The sequence below is a fragment of the Melozone crissalis genome, unplaced genomic scaffold (genome assembly GCF_028551555.1).
Source record: "Melozone crissalis strain CALT ecotype California unplaced genomic scaffold, PUWL_Pcris_2 ptg000019l_1, whole genome shotgun sequence".
Lineage (NCBI taxonomy): Eukaryota > Metazoa > Chordata > Aves > Passeriformes > Passerellidae > Melozone > Melozone crissalis.
Genome location: NW_026535797.1, coordinates 12,172,427 through 12,191,506, shown reverse-complemented (window position 1 = coordinate 12,191,506; position 19,080 = coordinate 12,172,427). Strand labels below are relative to the sequence as shown.

The window sequence follows — 19,080 nt, the reverse complement described above, 5'->3', positions numbered from 1 at the left end:
ACCCACACTAGGGCCATGCTGGACACACACAAGAGACATTCAGATCTGAACTATCAACTCTAAGGGGTCAGCTGAGCAGTGAGGATGTTTTAGCATTAAGGCAGTGAAGACTCAGGCTAATTTTCTATAGGTTGCTGGGAATGCTGCCCTGTGCATAACTGAGCTACCTGTTTCCTTAAACACCAACAGCTCTTCTTTTTCTTCTGCCAACATACAGTTGTTCACCTGAGGACCAGAAAAATCAAAAAGAGGGTTAGTTGAAAAGACCATGTAAAAAGACAAAAGATCCAAACCAAAAAACTGAGGCTGTGTTTTCCAGCAATTCCCAGGGATGGGCTGGTGCCATTTGTGACAGTCAGCCCGGCTCTCCTGGGAATGGCAGGTGTTCCTACCTTTCTCTCCCTTCTCTCCTTTTGGTCCCCTGTGCCCTTGTCGTCCTGGTGGGCCCATTGGCCCAGGGTCACCTGAAGCAATGAGAAGACCAAGTTTGCCCTTGAGCACAAGTGACCCACAGACAGGGACAGGCCAGGGAAAGGGACACCACATAAGGACAATGTTTTGGCTGAGATCCTGAAGGTGCCACCCTCACTGTGAGAGGGTGTGACCTCGAGCAGTGCTGTGACCTCTGTGGTCACAGTGCTGCTTCCTGGCCCTGACAAGGCTGAAGAGGGAAAGGATGGCAAGCCTTACCTTTGGGTCCACGATAACCTCTCTCTCCCTTTTCACCAGGTGGCCCCTGGATGGCACCATGTGCTGGAGAGGGAAATGAAGGAGAGAGTGAATGAATAGGAGAAACCACTGCCCACCCTGAGAAGCCGTGAGTCACACTAGAAGGACGTTCCTCTTGGTTAGACAGGATTAGACTGACAGCAAGGTTTCTAAACAGGGTTTTGGTCCCAACAAAGTCCCAAGGACAGGCTGTGGTGTCATTTTACCAGCACTGCTGTGTCACTCTCTCTGGGTGTCCTGGCTGTCACTAGGGCTGGAGCTGGCCCATGCTCAGGGTGGGGAATCTGAGAGCAGAGTGAGCAGCTGGCTCATGTTTCTGTACATGTGCCAGCCCAGCCATGTTAAAATGGGCCACAGAGCTTGTAAGCACAGAGGCCTTCAGGGTTTGGGATGAGTTTCCTACCAAGAGTGGGAAAAACTGATGTCCTTCCTAATGATAAGACTGCACCTCCCCAGCAAGCAAGGAAGGAGATGGAAAGACCATCCACCCTCAACTCTGCACCTTGACTTTTGCACTGTGCAAAGGTGAGAAGATCAGTAGGTCTGTGAGAGGCTGGGGAGATCAAATATGTATGAGCCAGAAATGCCAAACCAAAATGTCACTCACTTCTGAAGAAGTCCATGAGGTCTGCGGTGACATTGCCATAGGCTGCAAAGACCTTGCTGATGCCAGGGGGACCAGGAGGGCCGGGGGGACCTGCAGGTCCCTGTGCTGTGTAAGACATCAGGTCCTGGAGAATACCTCGGCCTGTGGAATGAAAGATGCCATTGAAAGGAGCTCTGGGAGAACTGTGGCTGGATGCTGAGGCAGAAGGTGTAAGGGAGAGGTGTAGGCAGCAGGAAGGAGAGGGAACAGTGTGACCAGGCCCAGGGGGTGTGGAGGTGCAGGCTGGGATAGGGAGGGTCAGGATGAGCAGGCACTGCACTCACTCTGCAGGCTCTCTGACACACGGAGTGCCAGCTCGTTGTAATCCAGGGAACCTGTGAAGGAGTTGCTGTAGGATCTCGACCCTGCTGATGATCTGTGAGATTCCTCCTCTGCCAGCAGCCCATCAAAAGACCCAGCAGTGCTCATGGAGGCATCGTAAGCGCCATCACTGCCCGCTGAGGTGTGGTAAGAGGATCTGCTGCTCATGGAGCTGCCATAGGAGCTGCCTGTGCCCACTGAGCCCCCGTGGGAGCCCTCAGCACCAAGGGATCCTCCGTGCAAGTGCTCAGAAGCTCGTAACCCATTGTATGATGAAGACATAGACCCAGACACAAAGCCACTGTCTCCTTTGGGTCCTGGTGGTCCTGGGGGCCCAGGGGGTCCTGAGATATAGCTTCGAACTTCATCACCTACAAAATAAAAGGGGGGACACTGGGCTTGACAGAGATACCACCTGAATGAAGACTGGAGTGTGGAGTTCTGTCTCACCAACCATCAGTGACCCTCATCCAGTGCCATTTCTCAGGCAGCAGGCACATGTCAACCTTGACCTTCATAGATGGCAAGACTACCTCTTTCCTATCTCTCCCACAATTTTGTGTGCTCAATCTTAGGAACATACCCAATGATTTTGCAGAAGGCTGCACTCCTCAGACCAATTTCAGCACCTCTGCCAGAAGAGCCATTCTGTGACCAGTTTACCAAAACTGAGGTGTTTTTGAAAGCCTGCCCTGGACGGCTTGCCAGCATGAGCTCAGACCATTGGTGCTTCACAGCTAGCTCAGTGCTGGCTCTGTGGGCAGATGTTTGCCAAAGAAAATGCTTTTCCCATGGTAAAACTCTGCTGGTGACCTTCCCAGGGACCCATGTTCAGCACAGGCCAACTGCAACTACCCAGTGCTTGTCCTTGTCTCACAACACAGGCTTTGGCTGGCAGTTGGACTGAGAGGAGAGAAGCCTACAGGGTGCAGCACATTCCTGTAGACCTGGCTGTAGAGAGAAGGCTCCTACAGGAATGTCTCAGCTGTGGCAGAGCCAGTCACCTACACCAGGTGAAGCATATTTTGGGATGTGTGCAGGAAAGATGGATGGTGTTCCCTTACTCTTCAGGTACTGGATCAGCTCACTCCTGAACTCGTCGCTGTTGGTGATGTCAGCATAGGACAGGAGGCCAGTTCCAGAGAAACCTGGTGGTCCTGGAGGGCCAGGAGGGCCTGGTGGGCCCCGGACTCCAGAAAGGGAAGAGTATCCAACATCTTGAGAGAGGGAAAGAATTATTTTCAATCAGTGAGAGGATAAGGAAACTTCACATGTCTGTCATGATCTTGAAAGTTTAAAGGCTCCAACCCCAACTTCCACCCTTTTACAGACAACATTGACAAATTCTTTTCTTTATAGTGATTTTGTTTCCAGGGGCAGTCACATCCCTGCTAAGCTAAATCTCAGCCTCAAGTCCCCCCTGCATCTAAAAACAGAATCACCCTGCCAGCTGTGAGAAACATAAGTGCTTTACTTTGAAGGTAAGCAGAGATGTCCTCCAGAGAGGTGCCTGGTGATCCAGGGATCCCTGGAGGTCCTGGGGGTCCTGCAGGACCAGGGGGCCCAACAATACCACTGAATTCAGAGTCTGTAAGACACAAGGGAAGAAAAGAAGTCACCCAAACAACCCCAACCCTAATGAATGTTCCTTAACAATACAAGTTATACAAGATACAGCCAAGTGGAACGGTTTTTTTCTCTCTAGTAATTCCTGGTGTAGCTTTCTTGGTGTACCTCACTTCCTGCATGTAGATGTCACACTGGACATTCAGGTGATTCCAAAGAGAGTAAAGTCCCTATTTTTAAAATATACTTTTAAAGAGGCATAAGAAATGATGCCTTTATGTTGCAGAGTTTGGACACAACAAAGGGCTCCTTCATGCCAAGACACCCCCACTGCTGTTGCTCCTCACAGGAGCATGGTGATCCAGCTGCAGCCCCCTGTGGGGTGTGCAGGTGCCAGCAGAGGCCTGCAGTGCTGCTAAGGACAAAGGACCATCAGAGGGTTATTTGTGATGACAGGCCAAAAGGGAAATTCTGAGACTAAGGCTGTAAAAAAGGTCCTGGGGTCACATGGAGCCCCATGGCAGGGGAGTGAAGAAGCTGGCTTACTTCGCAGGTACGCTGTCAGGTCACTGTAAGATATCCCAGGTGACCCTGGAGGCCCAGGTGGTCCAGGCAGTCCAATGCTCATCCCAGAACCTGCAAAATCCAACAGATCCACATTATCAGAACAGGCTGTTACAGTGTGAGCATACAGGCTGCAGGGCTTGTTCACAGGCAATGCAGGAGGGGCTCCTGCAGAGTGCAGTGTCCCCATCAGCAGTTGTGCCAGGAGCCAGAGCTCAAACCTTGTTCTGGACTTGTGACTTTGCCCTGACAATCCTGAGGACACCCACAGACAGGCAGGGGCTTCTGTTCCTGGCAAAAGCTCTGCACCTCATGAACCTGTTACATGATGGGGACACCCCCAGACAGACCAACTCTTTCACAGAGAAATATATCCTGAGCACAGAGATAAAGGTTAGAAAGGCACTTAAAGGTGTTGATGGGACTTCTAAGATGGTTAAGATGAAATTTTGTTCCTAAGCTCAATTTTTAACAAAGAAAGGATTCATTAATAGTCTGTCAGTGGTATCTTAGCTACAGGGTATCTTTGTTCTCTTCCAAGTCTCTTACAGTCCCTGTGAGGAGGTCTCTGTACACAGGGATTCACACAATTAGCACTGGAATAATTTCTATTGTCTTGACAGCATGAGCTTTGTGCTGGGCTCCCAAAGGAACAGAGAGAAACACACACTAATAAAACCATTACTTGACAAGTAGCTGATAAACCTCCTGGTCAGCTCATCATAATCCAGTGACAGAGACATTCCATCTCCCCCTGGCCCAGGAGGTCCTGGTGGGCCCCGAGGTCCAATGAGATACTGACGGATTTCTTCTCCTAGAAATGAAAAAAAACAGCTTTTAAGGCTGCCCAGCTGCTGCACAGAAACAGGTGTGAGGAGATCCCAGCCTGTGAGCTGAGCCCTCTCCAACAAGGAAATCACCAAAACCTATGGATGCAAAGCTCCTTTCCTCCCTCTTTTCTGAGTGAATTGTCCTGTATATGGTGCCAGAAACATTTGTGACGAGGCTGGGAACGTCCTATAATAAGGGTATAAGGAGGATGTGAATGTGGATGGCTTAAGGGACCTCCCTGTGGTCTGTTTTTTTTCAGGACACCCTGGACAACTTCTTGGGTAAAGGGAATGAAAAGCAGTTCAGCTGGGAAAGACCATGCTGAGCTTTGTGACACTTTGGAGCCATTTGGAGCACAGTGCTGGCCAGCAAAATCATTACCTTCAGGGACAGCCAAATGACAACCTGGGGATTTACCTGTCAGCCCACACTAACAGTGTGTATAGAAAAGAATACAGAGTTGGGGATCCCCTTCACCTTAAGAACAACAACATAGCAAGGCTATGGGAGAAACACAGAGTGGGGGAGCTGGAAAGTACAACAGCCTGAAGCAGCTGCAGGTAACTCCAGTTGCAGACTGGAGACTGGAAGGGAAAAAGAAATCTCCAGGATACTTTACCCTCAATTCCATGCTTCCCTTGAGGGTCACTTACTTTGCAGCAGGTCCAGAAGTTCTTGGTACAAAATGGATGTAGTGGATACTGAGCTAGAAAATGACTCATAGCGACCTGAAGAGCCTGTGGGAATGCAAAGGTTTTACATGAGCCAGTATGAGACAGAAGGTGAGGGGGGGTCAGGAAGGAACAAAGGACAGATGAATTAATTAACTGGTAGAATGGCATTCTCATGCCCCCAGCTATGAAACAGTTGCTCTCTCACACATCCTGGTCATCACAGACAGCTGTGTGCTTTTCATTTCTGGTTCAGATTCCAGGCTACTTCCAAAAGCTCTGGGGATTTCGTCTAATTTAGGAGGGCCCCAAGCACCCAAGACAACCCCCAAATACTTGAGACCACATATACTAAACAAGCCATCTCTGTTTGGGGTCTTTGGGGTGTCAAAGAGTCTAACAGCAAATGTTTAATATAACACTTCTCAAGCAGCAGCAACTGCTAGTTAATCTAACCATTAAAAAAGGACAAGGCTCAGAGGACACCTCAGCTGTGTAGAGTCCTGGGCCTAGACTGCTGAAGATGAATAACCTAGTTGGGGTGCTGCTCTTTAAAGATTTGTTTCTCCTCTGGTTCTCACCTCCTAGGTGCTGCACAAGCTCAGCTGAGGGCATGACTCAGTACAGAGTTTACCAACATGGTGCTTACTTGTCATATAGCTCATGACACGGGTAGCCAGCTCTGCATAGTCCAAGGTCATCCCATCTGCAGTGGTGATGAGTCCAGGTGGGCCTGGAGGGCCTGGTGGGCCTTGGGCACCACTGAAATAATGTCTGACGTTGTCACCTATGTAGAAAGCCCAGGATATGCCCACATGACAGAGGGAAGACTGACCATATGCACAATTACCAGACCTGCTTCCTCTGACAAGGAACAGGACAACAGAAGGACAGTTCTACAGAGGCCACAATGGACAACAGCACTTCACAGTACTCAACAGAAATAAGCCCAGAGTAGCACGGTTGTTGTTTCTAATAGAAGAGGGACAAGGCCCTAGGGAGCAAGAGAGATAGGCAGGAAACTGCTGACCCACAGCAAAAATCTCATTATACTCACTCTTCAGGTAGTCAGTCACATATTGCTGAATCTCTTGAGATGAACCTCCACTTGGGCCAGGAGGACCAGGTGGTCCAGGAGGTCCTGGGGGTCCCTGAATTTGTCTAGATCCACCTACAGAAAGCATTGTAAGGAGAAGTGGTTTTGGCACAGTTGCATTAGACCGAGTGATAGTGAAGTGTACTTGAATTAAGCCCTTCCCACAGGCCTGGAAAGACCTTTGGAAATTGAATATGGAGGGGCTCCCCCTGCATATTTAAACACAGTCTGAGCATGGGCTATTTGGCAGTATAATGCCTTCAATTAATTCAGCATCTTATAATTCAGCAGGGCTGAGTCCAGAGACATTCCTGGCTTTGTACAGGCAGACCTGGTGGGTTTGAGCACTAGAGTGCAGTGCTGTGCAGAATACAGATGGAGTTCATAGAGCTCAAGCTCATTAGTCTAATATCACTGTCCTGCTGCTCCCAGTCCCAGTCAGCCTGAGCAGCACCAGTTCAAGGACCTGTCCACACAGAGGCAAACTCTGGCTTAAAGGATTCCCAGTAAGTTGGAAAAAAACCCCTGTCAATTCTTAAATTTTATGATTTAAGACAAGTTGTGCAAGAAGGGTTTGGAACAGAAATCCCATCAGCATTAGGTTGGCAACCACACTGGTAAAAGTCAAAGGAGCTTTTTCAAAGCCTCCACCAGATATCAACATTTCAAAGCCTCCACCAGATATCAACATTCCTTCTTGATGTCAGAGCAATGATGGTCTGGCCTCTTACCTCGAGATGCTCCTGGGATGCCAGGTGCACCTGGGACACCTGCATCACCTGGAAAAGAGTGAGGGAGACAGACACTTGTAATGGGTGTGACTGCACCTTGCATACTTGGTCATGTGAAACAGCTGAGCTTCATGTTGTTAGAGAAGTAACTATCCAGCCCTTGCAATCCTGTCTTGAAATGCCAGTTTGCTGGGAAAGAGCATAAGGAAGAGACCATGGCAGCTTGCCTGAGCCTTCTGTGGCCTGGTCAAGTGCCTTGTGCTCACAGCAATTCTATTGCTCTGGTCCTGCTTTGCCTGAAAAGACAGGGGGTGAGCACAGCACTAGTTCCCAAAAGACTGGGCTGTTCCATCCTTTAGTCTCAACCACGTTTGGATGTGTGAGGCCACCCCCAATAAAAGAAAGATGATTTTTAACTTCACCTTTTGGTCCTGGTGGGCCAGGTGGGCCTGGGGGTCCCTGTATGGTGACTCTTTCACCTGCCAGTTGCAGAAAGAGAGTCAGATTGACAGGAATAAAGTATGTAGACAAAATCCTGGCTCTGGTAAAATTAAGTTAGAAAGAATAGAGCAGGATTTTGGCCTGATTTCAGCCCAGGGACAATGAATTCAAAGGAGGAAAGGGGGCACAGACTAACCGTGGGAGGAGAATGCTGAAAGGCCAGGATCACCCGGTTCTCCTGCAAGAGACACAGAAATGAAGGAGCACTCACACACCCAGGCCAGCTACCCTGAAAGCCACTGACACCTCCTTACCTGTGAATCCCCGCGGGCCTCGTTCACCTGTCAACAGGGAAGCACAGGAACAGAGTCAGGATTTGCTTTATTCTCATCAGCAGCATCCCAGCCCACATTGCAGCATATCATCTTGGCCTTCAATTTGTAGGGGAGAAATGGGTACAGGGAGCTCATTTTCCTGCCAGCTGAGCTACACTTCACAGGCCACCCCATTGCACTGAGTTAGTCCACAGTGCATTTTGCAAAAGGGCTGTCCCCTTCAATGGCAAATTTGAAGTTCTGAATGTTCTTCAGTATAATGGGCTTGCAAAGTTGGGATCTGAATACAGCGATTGCCTTGGCACCAGCACTGGAGACTAATAAATGTCTTTGACAAAGACTGTTTTACAGCAGACAGGAGTCCTACTTAGTGACAACTGTGCTAGCTTTCTTACAGACAGAGAAAGGCAGGAATTTCTGCTCCTAAGCCCTTTCTTCTTTTCAGTCTAAGGTGCTAAGACCCCTCTAGCACTTTGGTAAGGCAGCATGATATACCCACCTGGGTCTCCCTTCGGGCCTGGTGGTCCTGGTGGACCTGGTGGGCCTGTGAAGAATGCTTCTGCAATTCAAACAAAGATTTCTTCATGACATCCAACAGAACATGAAACAAGGTTTCCCCGGCTCCTGTAGGTCCTAGCCTTTTATGTGCTCTCTGGAACCCCAACAGGACATTTCCAGGACCAGATGACAGAATGAGTGGCAAGGACCTACCTGAGGTGGACATGGATGATCCTGGTGGGCCTGGAGGTCCTGGCAATCCTTCTCCTAGGAAAAAGGGAAACAGAAAGGCTTCAGGAAGGATCAGCCTTGGCAAGTTGAAAACTTATGAGTGTCTTTCCAAAATACTTTTACTAATGAGTACTCTGGCTAGAACCCGCTGCAAAAGCAAATGTTCTTTGTTGGGCAGCGTCTTGCTGCAGTGAAATTGTGTTGGTAGAAATTCACTATGTGGCACTCTGCTTCCAGCCCTAGGCCTTGGAAAAACCTTCCACTTTCCAGCTGGGTTTCAGAGGAACAAACTCTTACCTGGGGGACCACGAGGTCCAGGGGGTCCCTGCACAGATTCACCTGATGACAAATGAAACAGGGGTATTAGGAACATTTACTCAGCAAATTGCATGGCTCAGAAACATGCCATGCTGTGTCAGCATTCCATGCTTAGGGGCTGAGCTCTGTACATTACTCACCTGGTGGTCCAGGGGGACCTGGTGGTCCTGCTCGCCCTTGTAGCTCTCCCAGCACTGTGCAAAAGAAAAACACAAACAAGGGGAAATTGTTGCTATGGAGCAACTGCTGCTATGGAAACTGTCAATATATTGCTGCTAGAAGCTCTTACAATCAAAGGTGGACTAAGATGGGACCTGGGTGACCTACGTAAGACCAGGATGAAGAAGAGGAGGGAGAGGAGAGATGTGTTTGGTAAGACATGAAGCAAAATACAGCTCTGAGTAGGATACTGGAAACAGGGAGGAGAGTAATGGTTCTTGAGAGAAAGAGCAAAGGACCAAAGGCTAAAGAAGGAGGAAAAGAACTTCAAGGAGAGGAAAGATTCTTCATAAGAGTAGAGAAATTTTGGGAGGAGAACAACACAGAAATTATTTATCAAGCAGCTGCACTGCTTATCTTGATTGTACTGTGTGATGTACCCTCACCTCCAAGCTGAGGCACAAACTCAAAGTTCAATGATCCAGGACACCTGAATGGGGAGCTGGACAGTACTGAAGCATGGTCTGAATCTACATGGCCCCATTCAGCTGGTGATCAGGCAAGGATCATTTATAATTTTATGTCCTCATCTACCTTGCTGCAAACTTGCAGAGGTCCCAGATCCTAGGAATAGCAATTCTAAGTGCATTACACATCTCTGTGTAATGCAAAACAGTGCTGCACAGAGCAAGTGCTTTTCTTGGGATGTCACTAAACCATTCTGTTCAGCTCCACTTATTTTCATTTAAAATTTTAAAATTTTTTAAAATGTTACATTTTTTTAATTTTAAAATTTATTTGCTCTCATGTGAATTCATCGTTTAATTTGAAGAGAGATTACTTCTGTTGCTTAGATTAACATGCCTTTTCAAACTGGTTCTCATCTTACAGATGGCTCCATGCTCATATTGCCCAGGGAACTGCCCTGTGTGAACTCAGTGGCTGTAAGCTCTCAGCTCTGTATCTCCCCTGTTAGTGGCAGCTCATCAGCCACCATTCCTCAGCTTCCGTCTCTGTGATATGGGCCTGATGTCCTTTGACTCCTTTTGAAAGGACTTTAGGATGCACAGATGAGCAGTAAAGAAGAGGTAGCTGGCATTGCAGACATACCACCACACACACATACTTGCCCCATGCCACATTGAGAAGAAAGAGTTAGGGGCATCTCCTGGTGGATGTGAGCAGGCCTTGAAGCTCTGACACACCTCCAGGCAAAGGAATGGAAAGGCAGGGCGGCTTACTTTGAGATGCTAATGATGAGACTTCTGTTCTGATGGTTTCTATCACAGCTTCACCTGGGGATCCTTTCTCACCTCGTGGACCTTTTTCCAGGAAAAAAAAAAAGAAACAGAGAAAGGGAGTTATGTAACTGAGAGAGGGTGACATTTTGTACCTACTCTGACAAGAGGTTCAGACTGTTCTTATGAGAACTGGGAGCATGAACTCAGTCCCCAGATCTGAGGGACATTGCATTCAAGTGTGGAAATTATGCCCAGTTTGCTCTAACAGGATCAGAGAAAACCAGCTAAGAAAGGTTCTTGGGGGTCAGCTCTCTTCAGGCCCTTTCTAAGAGATGTCTGCCCAACTGGCAGTGCTTTCACAGTGACATTAATCCCAATTTGGCTCTAGTTTGTTCTCCTGCCTTTCAAAATGGCAGGAGGTATCCAGCTGGACTATAACCCCTATCACAGAAAGGCAACAGCACTTGAGGAATGCCTTAGAAATACCAGCCTTCAGGAAAAATAGCATAAGAAAAAAAAGACATTTGCAGCATCCACATTACACTGGCTCTTATCACCCTCTTACCACCCTTCTTCTTCTCCCACCCTTCCTGGGAAAACAAAAAATTATAAAAATTCTTTACTAGATTAATTAAGCCAAATAGTGCAACAAAATGAACTGAAAGGAAGAAATCTGTGAACAAAAGGGAGAGGGAATGAGCCAAGGGCTTAGAGAATTAGAAACAAAGAAAAACTAATGAATTCCTTTCTCTTAAGAAGCATAATCAAAGCTGAAGGAAAATGGTACCTTGCTGTCCAGGGAGACCAGCTGGTCCAACAGGACCTAGTTTCAAAGGAAAAACCCAAATTTCATTAGATTTTACTGGCTCTATTTTACAATAGCAGAAAATATCAATAGAACTTTTATAAGAACTGAGACTATGAAAAAATGTATTTTCTACACAAACAAATGGAATTGCTATGGGGTATGAATTAATCAATGCCCCATATATTACTTGAATTTCCATCCTGTGGCAATTAAAATGCTTGGTGCTTCTTGGACTGGGGAAATAACCAGAAAGCCACTGACCACAAAAGAAATGGAATGCAAAAGGCCTAACCCTCCTCTCACATTCCATACTGCAAACTGAGACTGCCTCTGCCAAACCAGCTCCAGGCAGAAAGTGCCATGAGAGTCAGGGCTCAGGAACTCTGCTGCTTGACACCAGCATGCTGGAGGGCAGTGAGTGACTGGACAAAGGAGTCTGAGGCCCAAGCTCATGCACAGCCAGTGTGTGTGTGTGAGAAAGATTTACAGATGCTTGAGTGGGAATTCTGCTGCCTTGAGCTCAAAGCTGAGACTGGAAAACAAGCACTTCCTGATTTCAGCAACAGTGCTGGGAAAGGGATGAGACACAAGCCTGCCTTCCTGAGCAGTGAAAGAGCTTGATTCTAGTCCCTGGATTTGACCTATCACTACTTTGTCCTCATCAGTACTCACCTGGAACACCTGGAGGACCAGTGGGGCCAGGTGGGCCTGGGGGCCCTGGTGGGCCTGGCAGAGTAATAGTTGATGAACCCTCTGAAAAACAAACACATAGATTAGCACACAGACACCAATATTCACACATCTTTACACTTCTATTTACACAGTGAATGTGTAAAAATCTATGCTTAAGGAATACCACATCTATGGCACATACATTCTCCCAGCACAGGGAGCCCCAGGACAAGTCTGACACACAATCAAGATGAATTGAGGAGGCACAACAAAACCCCAGAGAAAATCCTCCTAAATCAGAATTGTGACCCTCACAGCACTACATACCTGCACTTATGACTTTTCCTGGAGCTCCAGGTTCTCCTAGGAAAACAAAGGTACAAAAGTTGAGCTTCTTTTTAGGGGGGGTGGGTGGGTAAGTGCTATAATAGGCTCAATAACATTGTACTATTAAGCATGTACTTTCTGTTCTTTCTGCCCTTTATCTCTTGTCTGAGAAGTCACACCAGTAGAAGGTCAGGGGGGAAGCAAGAGAGCTGTGCTAATCCAGAGAAGCCCTCTGATCAGCTTTCCAAGCACTACATCTGCCAGCACGGGCAATAGCTTGATTTATCTGGGGCAGGCACACAGCTTCCACTGCAGTCAGCAGGCAGCTCATGCTCAGGGCAGAACCGGGCTTCAGAGGTTTGCTCAGAGAGAGCTGCCATGCCAAGTCCCTCAGCAGATGTCCCCACTGCCCTCCGTGTATGCTCAGAGAAGCTTTGCCTACCGTGCTTCTCAAACCTTCCCTTCCCAAAGCCACTAGATGCCACTGTTGATCCAGGGACTGGTCAGTGGAGCAGCTAACCCTTGCTAAAATGAAATCTTTAGAGAGAAAATGAGCATTAGGGAAGAAACAAAACTCACCTTTAGCCCCTGGTCGGCCGGGGTTGCCTGGAAGTCCTGATATGAGGTAGACAAACAATTTAAAATAGTTAGTGCAAATATTGTTTGCTCTATGTTTTTCAGGTACCCCAGCTGTTTCACTGGTGAGTTTACAGAAGGAGCTCCCTACTCAAGACCCCAGCTTTCAGCCTTTCTAAGCAGGTTCCTGAGGACTTTATAAGCCAGTGGAGGAACAGACTGAGCTGGTTGTGTCCTTGGGCTTCCCTGGTCCCACTGCTCCCTGGATGATGACACTGCTTCACAGATTTACCTGTAGCATCTTCTAGCTACTGCTACCTGTCCTGAGGCTCCTGGATGAATTCCCTGTTGAACTGTCCCCCCAGCCACCTCTGCTTACAGGTGTCACATCCTCTGTTTATACCTCTATTGCCACATCCTCTCCCTTCTGTTTCTGCTGCTGACTAGAAGAACTTTTCAGTGATGCATGGGGAACTGAAATGTTATGTTTTGGGGAAAGGCAAAACTCAACACTCAAAAGCCTTGCATTGCTCAAAAATCACACGTCTTGCACAAAGCCTGTCTCAAAAGCCAAAGGAGATGTGGAAGCCTTGGGATATCACTTTGGAAATCCTGAGTACCACAGAGGGAAAATTACAAGGGTTTTTGAACTCAAATTAAAGTGTGTCATTGATACATTGGAATAGGAAAAAGCCTACCTGGTGGTCCTTGGGGTCCTGTAAGACCTGCCAGAAAAAGGCAAAAACTCTTAAGATGTCTAAAAAATTTCATATGGGAAAAGGACAGACAGGGAGAAAAAGATTCCATTTATGTGAAATTATAGCACAAAATTATCAAAGTGGTGGAAACTGGCCTAGCAACTGGTATGTAAATCAGCTCATAGCAGCTGAAGTTTGCACTGTGGGCAATTTTAGGATCATAAAGGGTCTAGATTCTCTATGTATTTTCCTTTCATCACCACCTTAAGAATACAGAGATCCTCTGCCAGACTTAAATTCAAATTAAGACTGGAAATTGGCAAATACATCTGCATTCCTGACTGAGCAAAAAGCATTTTTGTTCTCTCTATGCTTTTACCTGGCTCTCCAGCATCTCCAGTGGGTCCTGGAGGGCCTCTGGCACCTGGCATTCCCATAAGACCTGGTTCACCTAGGGTTATAATCACCATTAATGAGACAGAAGTCACTGACATGCAATCTACCAATCCATTCAAGCCTGGCTGTCCTGCAGCACTTTCTACCTATTGTATTCTCACAGCCAAGTGGCCATCTCCAGCATCAGTGTCTGGAGGGGAACATCAATGACAGAAGAGTTCTGTAGAGAGGTAACTCTGTCACAAGTTTACAGCCTGCTCCATTATATGTCTCAGTTCCATGTTTACAGGTTGACTCTACAGTTGAACTCCCTCTACAGTTCTGAGACAGAAGATCTCAGAACAGGAATCTGCTGCCATCTTTATCCCACCCCTTTTACAAATCAACTCCTACCAAATCAGAAACTGCCTGCACTTCTACCTCAAAGGAAGCCCTTACCTTTTTCACCTGGCTGTCCATCATGACCAGCTTGTCCTGTCCAAAGAAAGAGATTGTCAGGGACTTCTGAAACAGTACCACTGTCATCCTGCCTTCCTCCAAGGTGGAGCACAGCCCCAACCCTGAGAGTGGCTTTTCATCACATTGTACCTGAAAGAAACCTTGATTGCCATCACTGAAGGTCCAGGAAGCATTCATTCAAAACTTAACTGTAGGACATTTTTTCTGAGTGTACAGACTAACCACAGCTGTCTAAAGGTAAGACCTAGATCACAACAAGAATGATTCCACTCCCATACTGTTTCCTTGTCTGTGCTCACAGAAAGACAGTCTGGGTGGCAATGACATTGCCTCCCATATAAATACAGCTGCTTTCTGGTACTCACCTGCAGGTCCTTTAGCCCCTGGCTCTCCTGGAGGTCCAGGTATTCCTCTTGAGCCTTGTTCACCTGTAGCAAAATAGTATGAAAATGAATCAAACAACTCTTGGGCAATTCTGTCAGCAACATTTGCTGCTTTGCAACTGAAAACCAGCATTGACAGGATGTTCAGGCCTCATGATTCACAACTGTCTCTGGGCATTAGAAATGTTCAAGTGATGTGAATATAGGGCATGTGAGAGAGGATTTTCCTAAAGCTAAATACAAAGATTGTTACCAAGATTACTGGAATCAAGAATGGGATCTATTTGTTTATAATTTTGGTGCAAAAATGAAACTCCTATAATCAGTAACATCCTTATAGTGTTTCAGAAAGCTAACTGGGATTGGCTGGGCTGTGTTTTTATTAGGTTGGCTGTTACTCCAGTATTTCAATCCACTGACCTGTCATTCCACGAGAACCCTTCTCACCCTGATCACCTGTGGCAGAAAAAAGGGACAAATTCTGTGAGATTGCTTCATTGTAAAATGTTTCCATCAGAGAACATAAAGTCTGCTTTCTGACAAGAGCACAGAAGAAAAAGCCAAAGATGGATAAGGATAAAACCCATGGACAGTATCGATATCTAAAGGAATCTAAAGAAAATTAACCACAAAAGAATACCTAATTGGTCAACATACCCTTGGGTCCAGGGGGTCCACTGGCTCCTTTTTCACCTGAAAGAGATATGGGTGGTTGAACAATGGTAGTAACAAATCATGAGGGAAAGGCATTTAATGCATCAAGAAAAATCACAAGGGAAATAGAGATTCTGTGTTACCAGACAAACTCAAACTGGAAATTCTTTCCCTTTAACACAGCTCCATCCACACAACTGTTTTTCCTCTCTTAGACTGCTATGCTACCTCTGTGTCTTCTGCATTTCTCGATATTTGCTAGCAATCACTGACTAATTTTGGTTTGCCTCCCTTTTCTTCGGTCTTATGCTTTTCTTTGCCCACAGAATCAAAATGTGACACGGTCAGATCACATCTGCTGCTCAGAACAGTGCTAGTGCTGCTTGAATTGCCAGGAGGAAGAGAAAGTTACCTTTAGCACCTGGGAGTCCTGCTTCACCTCTAAATCCTTGTAGGCCAGGAGGACCTGCAGAAAAATGAGATGGGGGGTTTTCAGTCATCCCACTCACCTCAATGCATCACTGAAGCAGAAAAACTATAAGAAGCTGTCACTCTGTCACTCTGGTTTTTTTCTCCTCAGTCTCTAGTTGCCACAGCAAAGTAATACAGCACTCACCTGGAGGACCTTGTGGGCCTGGAGAACCCATCAAACCTGTAAGGAACATGGATTTTCTTTTAGTAACACCACAATAAGAAAATTATCAAATTGCTTTCAGTTTGCACAACAGCATCCACAACCCAAGAGGTGTTTAATGGATTGGAAGTTCCCCAGCCACTAGAAGAATTTGCATTACTGGCATTCTCAAAACCAGGACAACAAATTTAGAGAACTTAGTCCTTGTGACATTGAAGAAATATTTTCCACTTAAGTAAAGAGACTCAAGCCATCTATCTCAGCTGAGATGCTGGGATATGTGCTTCAGACTATTAGTTCCCTTTTCTGGTTACTGCAGAGCAACACAAGTGAAATGGGACAGCTGGAGGGCCCATTTACTCCTAACCTCTCTGTTAGGTGCTCTCTCTCCATTTTCACATTTACCTTTTAGGCCAGTAGAACCTGGGGGTCCAGGTGGCCCTGGAGGACCTGGCTCACCAATAGCACCTGCAAAATAAGAGCATGAATAGACATGGTAGAATAGAGCCATGGTCCCATTTTCCCATTATTCTATCTACTGTTATTCTTTTTCTGCTAAGTGTCATGAATAATCTGCTCATCAGTTCAAAACACCCAAATAGACATGCACTGTCCAACAGAAGAATATGAGCTCTCTGGGCTTTAGCAAGACAAATTGCCCAGCTTTGATGATCTGGATAACAGGGAAGAAGATAACCTTGATAGTGAAGTGATTTTGGTTCTGTCAGACTCAGACTTGACTGTAAGATCTGGGAAACCAAAGCAATCCTTGTTTATCCATTATAAGTCTGCCAAAAAAAAATAATCCCTAAGGACATATTAATCTGTGCTGGGAAATGTATAGATATGAAATTTGGATTTGAATAATGAAATCAAATTTTATCATTGAGGTGTTCTATTAATCAGGACCAAACTCTTGCTTTTGTCCTTCTCTGTCTTATCCAACAACAAGACACTTGGTTCCTACCTCTGTCTCCTTTTTCTCCAAATCCAGGTGGTCCTGGTTCCCCTCGAGGCCCTGGCATCCCTTCTCTACCTCTTTGTCCCATGGGACCTTCCATGCCAGGCTCACCTGCAGGAAAGAAATGCATTGTAACACCAGGTGTCTGTGGGAGGGAGGCCTTGGGCAAAAGGATCCATGGCTGGCTCCACTGGGGAAGGCAATGATCACACACCCAGGTGTCTGTACTCCTGTGCCATGTGTCAGTCAGTTGTGAATGACTCACAGCACTGACAGAGATGCTCACCCATGCTTCCCTTCTGGCCTTTTGGTCCTTCTGGTCCTGCATGCCCAATTGGACCAGGAATGCCTGGAAAGAAAACACAGTAAGCATTCAGAGTTCTTGACTATGTACCATAAAACAATAACATGCAACTTAGGGAAATCTCAAGCCTGGAGAGATTAATTCTATGGGGTAAAGAATATATTAATCATAAGGTGGGTACTTTATCTCTTTAGAAGAACACAATACATATAAAAGCAGAGGAAAGCTGAACCAAGTATTTATGCAGCTGTAGGACTCTTTCAGTGCTGGACTAGAATCTTCACAAATTCAGCATGTTCAACTAAGGGGAAGTCTGGCCAAGGCTTTGCTTGTAACCAAGTCTCTGAGCTGTGTCTGTAGCTCAGCACCAAGGTATTAATCAAGTGACTTAATCTATGCTAAATATTGACTCTTCAGAGAACCACCTTGAGCTAAGTTCAAGGAATTTTGCAAGAAAGTGCTGAATTTGTTCTTTCCCACAGTAATGTAAACAAATGTCCTCCCTTAAAGGGGAATTGAACTATAGCCCACCTGGGACACCAGGGAGTCCTCGATCACCTGTAGACAGAAACACAGAGACAGTCAGTGGGGAATAAATTTTCTCTTTTTGTCACTTTGGCTAACCCTCACCCTCATAAAAAGAAGTTTATGTTCCTGGAATATTTACAAGTTCTAGTGCCTCCAGCAATTGTCTCCCTTGTATTTATGTAAATAATTGAATCATTCACACCATGCAAAACCCTCTGGGCACTGAAGCACTCTGTGATTAAACCAGGTAGAGCCTGGCTTCAGGAATGACTTTCATCCAGGCAAAAGGAGCTTCTAGATTCAAAGCGAGATCTCCTGTTTTCTTTGACCAGAAAACAGGAGAAAAACCCCAACCTTCACAACAATATCTGTACTAACAGATAACTGGCATCAGCTTCTCCACATTCTGGAGTAACAAAAAACCATTTTCTACCTAGGCCCTATGACAGGCTGCCAATCAACCTGAGAAAGCAGGCAACTCCAGACTCACCTTTGGGGCCTTGTATTCCCATGTCACCTGAGAAAAGTGAAAAAAAAAAAAAATTTAAAAAATTGAATCAAGAGACATCCATGTCATTAATTTTGTCTTCTACAAAACTGTGCATTGCCAGAGCCAAGGAATTGGACAGGGGAAGAGAAGGACTACATGGCTGTACCTTTCTCACCACGTTCTCCTCTCTCCCCTCGGAAGTAGCCTGTAAGAGGAAGTGAAGGGGCTGTTAGAGCTCATTATACAGCACAGTAGATACTCATTTCAAGAACAAGGATACTTCTATTTGGATTTCAGGCCACAGGCAGCACAGTATGGTTTGTGAGTTTCCTCAGTAAATTTGTTTTCACAAATACATGAAATTTCTAAAGATGGGAGAATGTTGGCTGCTCTGTTGTTCATCTCTTTCCATCATGTGCTAGACAGAAGTAAATCACCTTTCCCCTGCTAACAAAAGTAGCATGAGAAATAAGGTATGGGTTCATTTTTTGACTTTGCTCACCTCGTTCTATTTCCTTATTCAGTCTGCTCTTCACCATCAACCAGACTGACTCTTCATTTTCATATGGGAAGGTTGAGGAGAGTGAGCTACCATGAAGAAAATCTACTCTTGAAACATCCTTTTCTATTTTTGAATTCCCTTGGTTGATTGCCAGGAGGCCACCATTGATTCTTTCCAGGTCTTCCACACGAGATTTCAGCTTTCTCACTTCTTCAGCTGGAAGGTTAAAGGAAAATGCTAGGGAACATGCTGCCAGATATGCATGCCTGAAACATCTCATGCTATCACGGGAACATGGCAACACTGTCAT

At 46.2% G+C, this 19,080-nt stretch overlaps 1 protein-coding gene across 1 annotated transcript in view; it reads right to left on the bottom strand.

Moving 5' to 3' along the window:
* Nucleotides 1-107: 107 nt before the first annotated feature.
* Nucleotides 108-19,080, bottom strand: part of COL17A1 (collagen type XVII alpha 1 chain) — a 32,009-nt gene continuing 13,036 nt past the window's right edge. The window contains exons 17-56 of the mRNA XM_054277100.1: nucleotides 18,771-18,986; nucleotides 18,435-18,473; nucleotides 18,269-18,295; nucleotides 17,782-17,808; nucleotides 17,233-17,295; nucleotides 16,953-17,057; nucleotides 16,391-16,453; nucleotides 15,968-16,003; nucleotides 15,764-15,817; nucleotides 15,355-15,390; nucleotides 15,118-15,153; nucleotides 14,680-14,742; nucleotides 14,294-14,329; nucleotides 13,839-13,910; nucleotides 13,460-13,486; nucleotides 12,765-12,800; nucleotides 12,186-12,221; nucleotides 11,859-11,939; nucleotides 11,166-11,201; nucleotides 10,379-10,459; nucleotides 9,119-9,172; nucleotides 8,958-8,999; nucleotides 8,643-8,696; nucleotides 8,431-8,490; nucleotides 7,911-7,937; nucleotides 7,793-7,834; nucleotides 7,578-7,634; nucleotides 7,156-7,203; nucleotides 6,386-6,499; nucleotides 5,978-6,115; nucleotides 5,311-5,394; nucleotides 4,512-4,640; nucleotides 3,809-3,898; nucleotides 3,171-3,284; nucleotides 2,761-2,913; nucleotides 1,660-2,067; nucleotides 1,337-1,477; nucleotides 691-753; nucleotides 393-464; nucleotides 108-225 (exon numbers count right to left, since the gene is read on the bottom strand). Of these exons, the coding sequence (XP_054133075.1) occupies nucleotides 176-225; nucleotides 393-464; nucleotides 691-753; nucleotides 1,337-1,477; nucleotides 1,660-2,067; nucleotides 2,761-2,913; nucleotides 3,171-3,284; nucleotides 3,809-3,898; nucleotides 4,512-4,640; nucleotides 5,311-5,394; nucleotides 5,978-6,115; nucleotides 6,386-6,499; nucleotides 7,156-7,203; nucleotides 7,578-7,634; nucleotides 7,793-7,834; nucleotides 7,911-7,937; nucleotides 8,431-8,490; nucleotides 8,643-8,696; nucleotides 8,958-8,999; nucleotides 9,119-9,172; nucleotides 10,379-10,459; nucleotides 11,166-11,201; nucleotides 11,859-11,939; nucleotides 12,186-12,221; nucleotides 12,765-12,800; nucleotides 13,460-13,486; nucleotides 13,839-13,910; nucleotides 14,294-14,329; nucleotides 14,680-14,742; nucleotides 15,118-15,153; nucleotides 15,355-15,390; nucleotides 15,764-15,817; nucleotides 15,968-16,003; nucleotides 16,391-16,453; nucleotides 16,953-17,057; nucleotides 17,233-17,295; nucleotides 17,782-17,808; nucleotides 18,269-18,295; nucleotides 18,435-18,473; nucleotides 18,771-18,986 (3,110 nt within the window). The 3' untranslated portion in view covers nucleotides 108-175. The remainder of the gene's footprint in view (nucleotides 226-392; nucleotides 465-690; nucleotides 754-1,336; nucleotides 1,478-1,659; nucleotides 2,068-2,760; nucleotides 2,914-3,170; nucleotides 3,285-3,808; nucleotides 3,899-4,511; nucleotides 4,641-5,310; nucleotides 5,395-5,977; nucleotides 6,116-6,385; nucleotides 6,500-7,155; nucleotides 7,204-7,577; nucleotides 7,635-7,792; nucleotides 7,835-7,910; nucleotides 7,938-8,430; nucleotides 8,491-8,642; nucleotides 8,697-8,957; nucleotides 9,000-9,118; nucleotides 9,173-10,378; nucleotides 10,460-11,165; nucleotides 11,202-11,858; nucleotides 11,940-12,185; nucleotides 12,222-12,764; nucleotides 12,801-13,459; nucleotides 13,487-13,838; nucleotides 13,911-14,293; nucleotides 14,330-14,679; nucleotides 14,743-15,117; nucleotides 15,154-15,354; nucleotides 15,391-15,763; nucleotides 15,818-15,967; nucleotides 16,004-16,390; nucleotides 16,454-16,952; nucleotides 17,058-17,232; nucleotides 17,296-17,781; nucleotides 17,809-18,268; nucleotides 18,296-18,434; nucleotides 18,474-18,770; nucleotides 18,987-19,080) is intronic.